The sequence below is a fragment of the Gracilinanus agilis genome, chromosome 1 (genome assembly GCF_016433145.1).
Source record: "Gracilinanus agilis isolate LMUSP501 chromosome 1, AgileGrace, whole genome shotgun sequence".
NCBI classification, from domain to species: domain Eukaryota; kingdom Metazoa; phylum Chordata; class Mammalia; order Didelphimorphia; family Didelphidae; genus Gracilinanus; species Gracilinanus agilis.
The window spans coordinates 222,533,369-222,545,170 of NC_058130.1; the positions used below are offsets into that span (position 1 = coordinate 222,533,369).

General features: G+C 37.4%; 1 protein-coding gene across 1 annotated transcript in view; it reads right to left on the reverse strand.

Annotated features, from left to right (window-relative positions):
• The window catches only part of LOC123234404 (acyl-coenzyme A synthetase ACSM1, mitochondrial-like), a 56,935-nt gene that overhangs the window by 28,309 nt on the left and 16,824 nt on the right, over nucleotides 1-11,802 (reverse strand). The window contains exon 6 of the mRNA XM_044660311.1: nucleotides 6,200-6,359. Within this exon, the coding sequence (XP_044516246.1) occupies nucleotides 6,200-6,359 (160 nt within the window). The remainder of the gene's footprint in view (nucleotides 1-6,199; nucleotides 6,360-11,802) is intronic.

The window sequence follows — 11,802 nt, forward strand, 5'->3', positions numbered from 1 at the left end:
GAGCTATAGGTGAGTGTGGAGGGGGTGGGGGTGGGGCGGTTGCTCAGCTCGCGCTTGAGTGAGAGCCCTTTTTAGCTTGGAAATGTCTCGATTCCACGTACCTTCCACGCTGTGCCCTGTTGTGGGGTTCCTCCGTTCGTCTGGACTTGTTTTTATGTCCCCTTGAGGAGTTTTGTGTGTTTCGGTCAGGAGAGGTTTAGAGTTGCTTCTTACTCTGCCGCCATCTTAACCCGGAAGCCTTCCGTCTTAGAATCAATATGAGGTATGGATTTCAAGGCAGAACAGTGGTAAAGGCTGGGCAACTGGGATCAGAAATTCACTTTTCCATTCAAGGTTATACCAGAAATGCTGTCAGAAGTCCAGAAGGACCTGTAATACCTAGGCATCTTCATTAGCCTGTAAAACATCCACCCCAAGAAGTGTTTAGGGACTTTTTTAAAACTTCTAATGTGTCTGGAAGTCTTATCTCTATTGAAGGAATAATGAAATCTGATAAATTGTATAGGTATGTATACTGAGAGGCAGAATTGTTCAAGAATTTTAGAAATTCCCAAATGTATACAGTGTTTTACTTTTCCATCAGAAAAGATTAAGACAATCCAAGAGGTGGGGATAAACATGCTTCTGTGACCTGGGAACTCAACTGATTTAAACTCCATAGAAAATCTCTGTGTTATAATTGATGTTAGACTTGGAAAAATGGACTACTACTCAAAGGTAAACTTAGTATCCAATGTGATAAGTGAGGGAGGAAAGGAAATAAATAAACATTTATATAGTGTCTACCATGTGCCAGGAACTGTGTTAAGCAAATATTATCCCATTTAATCCTCACAACAACCCTAGAGGTCAGGGGCTACTATTATCTCCATTTTACATTTGAGGAAACTGAGGCAAACAGAGAGTATGTAATTTGCCCAGGATCACATAGTAAATATCTGAGGCCAGATTCAAACTCAGGTTTTCTTGATTCCAGGCCCAGCACTCTATTTATGGCATCACTAAACTGCCTCAAAGTGTAAATATACTTCATGATCATGAATGAGGGATATATGTAAAAATTTTGTCAATAGCATATAAAGTCATGAAAATAAGTGTAGCAAAAGTGGGAACATACTTTTATTATTTAAAGTTTAAAATTTAAAATTTAAATTTAAAAAATATTAAAAATCTTTAACAATGTAAAAAAACATAGCTGGGTTAAACTTTAGATAATAAAAAGCTGTTGTAATACAGTTTTTGAGAAAGGAACCGGTAAAAACTGAGCTTTAGAAAGGTTAATTTAGGAATATGTAGAATGGGTTGAAGAAGAGATTGGGTATGAGGAGACCAGTTAGGAGGTTATTTCATTAGTCTGGTGGAGACAGAGATAAGAATTAAAGTTATTACAGATACGTGATGGAATCCTGGGTTTCTACCCAAAATACACAAAAGGAATCCCCATTATAAAAAAAGGGATTATCTAGTCTTTATTTGAAGACCTCTAGGGAGGGAGAAATTGTCACTAAAAAAACTCCAACAAGACCTTCATCTTCTGTCTCCTATTTGATAAGATTGGTTCTAAGGTAGAAGAGCAGTAAGGGCTAGGCAATTGGGATTAAATGACTTGCCAGAGGTCAAATTTGAACCTAGTACCTTCTGTCTCCAGGTCTGGTTCTATCCACTGAGCCACCTGGCTGCCCGGAAAACATCATCTCTTGAAGCAACATAGTCCACTTTGGAACAGCTTTAATTATGAGGATTTTCTTTTCTGAAATCAAATCTATATTTGTCTCATTTCATCTTTTACCTACTTTTCCTGGTTCTGCTCTTGGGGGCCAAATGAAAGAAGTATAATTCTCTTTCTACATGACAGTTCTTTAGGCATTGACCACAACTATAATATGCCCCCTGAGCATTTTTTTTTCTAAAAATTGCTAGTTCCTTCTTCATCTGATTCTCATATGACCTGGCCTGAAGGTCCTTTATCATCTTGGTTGTCTTCCTTTGGACACACTCCAACTTATATAACCATGTCCTTCTTAAATCGTGGTGTCTAGAACAGCATACAATACTTCAAATGAAGTTTGATAAAGGCAGAATAAAGAAGGATATCACCTCCTTATTTCCGGAAGATATGGCTTGCAATGAAGTATACTATCACATTAGCATTTTGGTTGCATCTTCACATTTGTTGAATTACATTGAGCTTGCAGTCTCCTAAAATTCCTAGAATTTTTTCCAAAAAATCCATTTAATCATAACTACCCTATCTTATACTTGTGAGATTGGTTTTTTAATTCAAAGTATATGAGTTTAAATTCATCACTTTTAAATAAGATTTTGATTAGTTTCTGTCCAGTGCTTTACTTTTTGTATTTTTACTTTGTTGTCCATTGTTTTAGCTTTTCTTCCCAGTATTGGGTTGTTGGCAAATTTGATTAGCATGCCATGTATGTCTTTAAGATGTAGATGAAAATTTTAATTATCACAGGGCCATGTACATATTTCTGGATGTGATCCACTGGATACTTTTTGCCATATTGGCATTGAATAATTAAAAATTCTTTTTTGATACTGGCTATTCAACTAGTTCTGAATCCAAATGGTTATTTTTTTTTGTCTTGCCTGTGTCTCCATTATTTCCATTAAAATAGTATGGAATCTTTATCATACATTGCTACAGGATAGGGCAGTGAGGTGATGAAATGGATAGAGTGATGGGCTTAGATTCAGGAAGACCTGGGTTCAGATCTGTCTTCAGATATTTTCTAGTTCTGTGATCTTGGGCAAGTCGCCTAACCTCTGTTTGTCTCGTTACTCATCTATGAAAGGGGAGAATAATAGTACCTACTTCCCAGAGTTGTTATGAGAATCAAATGAGATAATAATTGTAAAGCACTTAGCATAATATCCACGTACATGTTAACTATTATTATTGTTAATATTAAGGTCTGTCTCCAATATTCTCTAGTTTTGTAATCCAGTCACAAAAGGAAACAAAGTTACCTTGTCTTGATGTGTATGTGAGTAAGTAACGATGACTTTTGGTAATCACTTCCTCCCCTTTCTAAATATCTATCAACTTTCCATTAAATGATCTGTTCTAGAATTTTCCCTCAAATTGAAATCAAACTCATTGGCCTATAATTTATAGCTTCTGCTCTCTTTTCTATTTTGGAAACCCAAACTATATTTGCCTTTCTCCATTTTTTGTGACAATTTTGCAATTTTCTAGAATCTTTTGTAAATCACTAGATATGCTTCTACAAGTCACATTTTCTAGTTCTTTTAGTGCCAAAGAACATATTTCATCTGGACCAAGGGACCTGATTTCACCAATGTCTCCATTGCATCTATGCACTTTCTTATTATCTCCTTGCTTATCTTGGGTAGTAATACCCTGTTATGAATTGTTTGCTCTATCAATTCCAGTGCAAAGGCCATTCTCCTTGAGAGGAAAAAAGACTACAAAGAATTGAGCTACTAGATGAAGAATCAACAGGGCTGGATATGGGGAGCTACAGTTAAGGGAAGAGTCAAATATGAGATGAAGAGGATGAGTCCCATTGCTTGAGAGAAGGGTGGTGTCACTGAATAAATAAGAGGAGTAAGAGAGAAGAACAGGTTTTGGGGAAACATTGATGACAAGTTTAGCCTTAGATCTTTTCAGTGCTGGCAGGATGTCCAGTTGGAGATGCTTAGCAGGTAGTCAGAAATGTAGGTCTAGATCTCAGGAGAGAGATCAGTGGATTTTGGAGTCATCTGGTTAGGAGTGATCATTGGAGCTGGGGGAGGAGATGAAGTTGTTAAAGAAGATAATGTAGAGAAGGAAAAGGGTCTGAAATAGAATGTTGAAACATGACAATGTTTAGGGGACAGGAAAAGAAATTAAAGCCATTGAAGAAGATGAAGAAGGAAAATAAGAAGCATGATTATGAAGGCTTCTATGGAAGCCACGGTAGGAGAAACTTTCAATATGAAAAAAGTTAACTGGCCAGTGAAGCAGAGCAACCAAAGGACCAGGGAAAGTATGTTGGATTTTGTGATTTAGGAGGTGATTAGTGACTTTTGAGAGAGCAGTGTCAACAAGAGTTTTGGAAGGAAGCCAAATTACCCAGGGCTAATGAATGAGTGGTTAATGAGTAAGTGGTGGAGTTTGGTAGTTAAGAGAAGGAAGGTGAGTCTTTAGCTCAGAGGATGAGGAAACCTAAATACATTGGTAGAATGAAGGAAAGGATCAGGAAGAGAAGGAGAGTCTGAAGGTGGAGGTGGGAGGGAAGGCAAATTTCAAATTGGGGATTTTATTAGTAGAGCAGGATTTACAGAAGTTTGGGGAAAATATATGGATAAGGCTCACCATGAGGTTCAGGCTGGGATGGTGACAAAGAAAGTCAGAATAGGGGTGATGAGTTGGTAGTCATATTATTATTATACACCACTCTCTACATTCTTTAATACAGCCATACAGCTAGGGTATTCTCACTTCCACAAGCCCATGCATTGCTAGAGAAAACTGTAAGACAGTGCTCACTTGGGTATCCACTGTTGCTTAGCAATCTCTTTCACTCAGCAACTCTGCCTCACTTAAATAAAATTCACAAGCAAATCAAGACCACCTCCTGGTATCATTGGTCCTCTTTGAAAACAAAGGATGAACAACAGCAATCTTTCTATTCATCTCTTGTTGCTTCCTTATTTCATTCTTCACGTTTCCATCTTTCAGGCTCTTCAGGCTCCTAATCTCCTTCCTCTTTCCTATCCATCCCTTTATTCTCAGTAAGTAAAGTCATTTCTCATTCTACCAAGATGACTGTGTTGATCCAACATAAACTCTCTTCTATACCTCAAAATTTCTCAGCATCATCACTCATCCTGTCTTACTTCCTTCTTGTTTCAAAGGAAGAAGTAGTCATCTTTCCATGTATAACTTTTAACTTCTCCCATTTTCTCCTAGTCACTCCTCTAAGACCTTTATGCACTCATGGCATCCCCCTTCCAATCTTTATGCCTTTGCATATGCTGTGTCTCCCATTCTAAGAATGTAATTCCTCCTCACCACTATTTCTTAGAATCTCTAGTTTCCTTCAAAGTTCAGCTCAAATGTTACCTCAAATCTGAGGTCCTTTTTATAGAGACAAGTTGGTGGTGCATTAGACAGTGAGCTGGGTCTGAAGTTTGGAAGATAGGAATTCAAATCCAGCCTCCAACACTTATTGGTTGTGTGACCTTGAGCAAGTTACTTAATATCAAACTACCTCAATTTCCCTAACACTAAAACCATCTACCTCATAGGGATGTTGTGAGGATCAAATGAGATAATATTTGTAAAAAGCACTCAGAACAGTGACTTGACATACAGTAGACCATTCATAAATGCTTTTCAATTTATCACCACCATGATGGAATACTATTGTGCTGAAAGGAATAATGAACTGGAGGAGTTCCACATGAATGGAAAGACCTCCAGGAATTGATGCAGAGCGAAAGGAGCAGAACCAGGAGAACATTGTACACAGAGACAAATACACTGTGGCACAATTGAATGTAATGGACTTCTCTACTAGCAGCAATGCAATGACCCAAGACATTTCTGAGGGACTTATAAGAAAGAATGCTATCCATGTTCAGAGGAAGAACTATGGGAGTAGAAACACAAAAGAAAAATGACTGCTTGATCACATGGGTCAATGGGGATATGACTGGGGATATAGACCGTAAACAATCACCCTAGTGCAAATATTAATAATATGGAAATAGGTCTTGATCAATGACACATGTAAAACCCAGTGGAATTGTGTGTTGGCTATAGGAGGAGGGGTGGGAGGATGGGAGGGAAAGAACATGAATCATGTAACCATGGGAAAAATATTCTAAATTAATTAATTAAATAAATAAAAATTTCAAATCACACTCGAAAAAATTTAGCACCACCATAAAGAGCAGATTCAGAAGTACAGGGAGATTGTGGACAGAGAGGGGGAAAGTTAGAATTTAGGATCGGGGAGATGGAGCCATTCTAAATGATGATGAGATAATAGGATAGTAGATTAAAATCTGGAAAGGATCTTAGAGTCCATAAAACATATTGCCCTCATTTTCTAGTTGAGGAGGTGAGGTCCAGTGGCAGATCTGGGATTTGAAACCATGTCCTCTGGCTCCTGGTGCTATTCCAATGGCTGGTAGTGGGTCAGTTAGGTTGAAACTTCATTCTTCTTACCTGTAGAATGATCTGAGGGTCATGCTGAGGCATGCCATGGATGAAGCTGCAGCTTCCCGAGGTCCAAGGTTCTATCATTGCCCCCACAACTGATAAAATCCAGCCAGGGTCTGACACACACCATGAGACATCAGAACTTGTAAGTTTCAGGAATTGCCTGCTAACTCCAAAATATAAAAATTAGTATTTAAGATTTGAAGTGAGAGAGAAAAAGCACTTTTTAGTAGGTAAGAAGCTGGTCTCAGAGTCCGAAGGACCTGGTTCAAGTCCTGTCTCTCATTCTCAGTACCCCAGGCAATAATTTGGACCAGTCAGTTGTTAAGAATGTATTAAGTGCCTACTTTTTATTTGCCACAAACTTTGCTAGACTAAATATAAAGACAAAAATCCCTGCCTTAGATTATATTTTCATGAGGGAGAAAACATGTACTTCTATATAGACTTAGGGACAGAACCTGCAATTTCACTGGTTATGGGGACCCCAAAGTGAGGAACTGACTGCTACCAATGAAGGTGGGCACCTTTGCTAAAACTTATAAAACATGTACAAATCAGATAAAGTAACTCTGGACGGGAAGTAATTTGCAGCTGAGGGGAGGCAAGAAAGGACTCATGTAGAAAGTGGTGTCTAAACTGGATCTTGAAGGAAACCAGGGATTCTGACAGGCAGAAGTAAAAATCCAAGACTCTAATTTTAAAATCAATTACTGATTTGATTTGCTGCTGCTACTACTACTACTACTACTACTACTACTACTACTACTACTACTAAGTAATAATCTCAGAGTGCTTACAATATGCCAGTCATCATATTAAATGCTTTACACTTGTTTTCTCATTTGATCCTCCCGACTACTCTGGGAGGTAAGCTCATTATACCAATAAATCACAGGCATTGTCTAAAAAAATAAGTGTGAGAAATTCATCGTCTATAGAACTGAGGAAGTAAAGATTACTGGCTTCGGAACTGGATGGATGCTCTTAGAGTAGCATTGCATTGGGGTCCTGTTGGTGAGAAATGGGTTTATAATGATGAAAGTCGTTTTGGCAAAAGTCATCTTGAGGACAGGAGTACTCATTCAACTATTTGTTCATCCAGCAAATATTTAACGTGTGAGGATAGAAAGATGAGTAAGAGCATCCCTGCCTTCAAAGAATTTACAATCCAGGTAAGATGTATACAAATATAGAGGCAGGATAGTATGGTGGAAAGAAGTCTGGATTTGGGTTAAGCAAAAGCCTGAGTTTGAATTTTGCCTCTGACACTAACAGTGAGGCCATGGGCAAGTCAATTCACCTTCCTAACCCTCTACTTATTCATCCGTTATTTGGGGATAACTGTTGTTAGTGTTAACTTCTAGGGTTGTTGTAAGAATCAAATGTGTTAGCTCATGTATAAGCACTTGGTAAACTTCAAAGCATCACAAAATATTAGCAATTATGATTAAATAATAACCAATATATTAAAATTATTAAATAATTATAAAATACAAAAATGTATAAAAATATGAGAAACGTTAAGTACAATTAAGGAAAGAGGGAGAAGTCAGTTCTAGCTAGGGGAGGGCAGAGAAGGCTTCATGGAGAAGGTAGTATTTGAGCTGAGCCTTGAAGAAAATCTAGGAATTGGGTAGAGTTGTATGCGAGGTGGACAAGGGCATCTCAGGCAGAGAAAATATCACTGAGTGAATGTAAAAAAATGACCAAGTACAAAATATGTTTGGGAAATGGCAAATAGTCCAATTTTACTGCAGGTAAGGGTAAGGGAAGAAGAGATAAGATATTTGTTTGGAAGATTAATAAGAAATTAGTATGGGAAAATAAAGTGGAGTTAGGTCATAACATCAACTAGCAAGCTTGGATATAATTCAATAGGTAATAGGAGGCCGTTAAAATTTCTGAACAAGAGTTAATATGATCAAAACTGGTACTTTAGGAAGATTAATTTGAAAGGTTAGAACAGAGCAGCTAGGTGGCACAGTGGGTAGAGTGCTAAGCCTGAAGTCAGGAACTCTCATCTTCCTGAGTTCAAATCTAGTCCCAGACATTTACAAGCTGTATGACTCTGGGCAAGTCATTTAACTCTTATCTGTCCCAGTTTCTTGATCAGTAAAATAAGCTAGAAAAAAGACATGGTAACCACTCTAGTATCTTTGCCAAGGAAACTCCAAATGGGACCATGGAGAGTCAGACAAGACTGGAAAATGACTGAATGGCAGGTTAGATGGGAGTGGGAAAAGATTAGTGAGGAAGCCATTCAGAAGGCTATTCCATCAGTGTTGGGAAGAGGTCTTTAGTATCTGTGCTGTGTTAGTGACAATGGGAAAGGAGAGAAGGTGATGGATGTGAGGGATACTGTGGCAGGTCATTCAACAAAGACATGGTGACTTTTTTGGACATGGTAGTAGAGGCAGGAGCCAGAGATGACACAGAACTTTGGATGCCGAGTGACAGGAGGGATGCTACTATCTATGTTGAGTTTATCCAAAGTAAAAACAAGCAAGACAGTGATTGCTTGGAGTTAAAAGATCAAAATGAGTTTTCCCTTCTCTCTGCCTTGCTGGTACCATCATCAAAACTTTTCTGAGGGTCTTGCATTGTACTATGGGTGGCCTTTTACTTATGAAGATTTTGTCCTAATAATTGGGAATGAGGGAGTAGTTGTGTTGTATAACCAAATGCCTTCCTTGGGTTCCTCTGGTGACCAACGTAAGCCTTGTGGGAGGTAGGGAAGGACTTGAATGAAATGCAAATTCAGATCTGACTGATTTTGAGACTTTCGTTTAATCATTTTGGAAAATATAATTTTACAGAGTCATAGGGACTAGTAGGTAATGGATCCAGATTTTCAGTGATACAGGGAACTCTCAGATGAGGAAACTCTTTCTGCAAACTGTGTAAATTATAGTCTTAGATAGTTGCCTGTGACACTGAAAGTTTCTCACTCAGAGTCTTGCTACCTATATGGGCCAGAGGTGGAATTGAATTCAGGTTTTGTGGCTCTGAGATGATGCTCTTTCCTTTAAATTATGTGCCTTTTTTTCTAAAGAAATTGTTTTTAATTTTGTTCTTATTTAAAATATAATCATTTTTAAGATTCATTTTTACCTGATAAAATATACAAAATATTCCAAAAATAAACTATATAAACTTCATAATTTGAAAAAGGAAAAGACATTTCAATAGGACTATACAATATATATGTATATATATATATTTCAATTGTTGAAATTTCTTTGTTGATATTGTTTTTAATTCTTTTTTTTCCCCTCAAAATTTTCTTTGTTCTGGAGGCAGCTGGGTTGCTCAGTGGATTGAGAGCCAGGCCTAGAGATGGGAGGTCCTAGGTTCAAATCTGGCCTCAGACGCTTCTTAGCTGTGTGACCCTGGGCAAGTGACTTGACCCCCATTGCCTAGCCCTTACCACTCTTCTACCTTGGAGCCAATACATAGTATTGACTCCAAGATGGAAGGTAAGAGTTTAAAATTTTTTTCTTTGTTTCACTAAAAATGCAATGTAATTGATCTTTTTCTTTAGTTCTGGTCCCAAGGTATAAGATTAAAAAAATAATTATAATAGCAGGGAGTTAAGAATATATAAAAAAATGTTGGTGTTATTAACCAATTTTTACTATGATTCTGAAAAATCAGCACTGATAGTGAATAGGATGCATGATTTTTAAGGTTTATTTTGTGTTGGGGAGGGGGGATATTTTTAGCTAAAAAAAATCTCAGTTGGTTAAAATTATGTCTCACATAAAAATAAAGGGATTAGAGGTCCTTGTTCTTAGCAACTCTTATCACCCTGCTCCCTTTTTAAAGTGAAAACCCACATGATACACATTTTGAAAGCTTTCAGAATATGTTCTTACACAATAGACCACCAACTATTCAAAATGAGTTTAGGCATATCAAGGAGATAATACATGTTTTTAAATGGTCTAAATAAATATTAAAGAAAACTGCTCCCATTTTTCCTTGTATAGCTTTCTGAATGATCCTATGGTGAGCAAAAAAAAAATTATAAAAAGAAATATAAAGTATGTTTATTTATGTACATATATTTATGTATATTTATTTATGTTATAAATAAAAGTTATTTACCCTAACTCCATCCTTTTAAAAATGAGTTCATGGAAAGTGTTGAAGACATGGGTATGGAATCAGAAAGATTTCTCTTTCTGAGTTCAAATCCATCCTCAGACACTTACTAGCTAGGCAAGTCACTTAAACCTGTTCGCCTCAGTTTCCTCATCCATAAAATGAGCTGGAGAAGGAAATGGCAAACCACTCGAGTATCTTTGCCTGTAGACCCCCAAATGGAGTCACAAAGAATTGAATATGACTGAAAAAATTACTGAACAACAACAACATGGGAAGCTTGGGAAAGGAAATGATTTTCCTTGGGCCAGATGATTAGTGGTAGAGCCCATGTCTATCTGATTTCAAAGCTCTTTTGTCTTTGTTACCATCTCTGGCTCTGTTTTCATCTGGTCCCTTATTTGTCTCTTAGGATTGTAAAATTTAAATTAATATCTAATAACTCCAAGTATTATATTTTACAAGATTTATTAGTAATCACTTGAAGTAGAAAAATTAAAAGAACAAAAAGTATACAACCTAAGTGTAACCATGTGAGTAAAGTTCTCCTGTCCCGCCCTCATCCAACCTCCACAAACTGCCTTCCTGGGAGCAGAGAGAGCGAGGAGCAGGGTTACATTAAAGATTAAAATATATCTTCCCTACATTAGCATGAAACATGAACAGGAAAATGGGAAGCTGGGAAAGAGAGTTCTGGGGAGTAAATTTTAATTACACAGGATCAAAATAATCTGGATCAAGGTTCAGCCTTAAAAAAAAAAAGAATATTTGGATTCAGACTTCAGAAAACAAATGTCCTTTTTCTTTTGGTTCTAGGTTGGGGGAAGAAGAGACTGGATTAGTTGAAATCCTTGGCTGGAAGGCAGCCTCTTAATTGTGAGTCAGGCTAACAACCCTATGGTAATTGAAGTCATACCCTCCTGTTTTGTTAATGTTGTAGGTAGGGCAGTGGATAGAGTGCTGGACTTGAGTCAAGATGACCCGAGTTCAAATCCTACCTCCGATACTGCCTAGCTTTGTGATTCTGGGCAAATCACTTTATCTCATTTAGTTTTAGTTTCCCCTTCTGTGAAATGGGGGTGATAATAGTCCACTTCTCAAATGAGAGATCACATAAGGTACTTGTAAATCTTAAAGTGCTTTATAAATATTGACTATGATTATTATTCCAAGTCATACATAGGAACTTCTCATATGATACATCTGAATACTAGGGAATGGCCCTTAATCAGTGAACATATGAAGCTTTATAGATTGTTTTTAATGAATACTATCTAGCTTGAAACAGCCTATTGTGTAATTAGAATCTATTACCCTAAAAAAAACTACGATTTCCAGTACCCCACTCTCTTCCTGTTGTTATGTGCTGATGTAGACAGGATATAAATTCTATGGAGTTCTCTTCTCTCTCTCTCTCTCTCTCTCTCTCTCTCTCTCTCTCTCTCTCTCTCTCTCTCTCTCTCTCTCTCTCTCTCTCTCTCTCTCTCTCCTCCCCTCCTCTC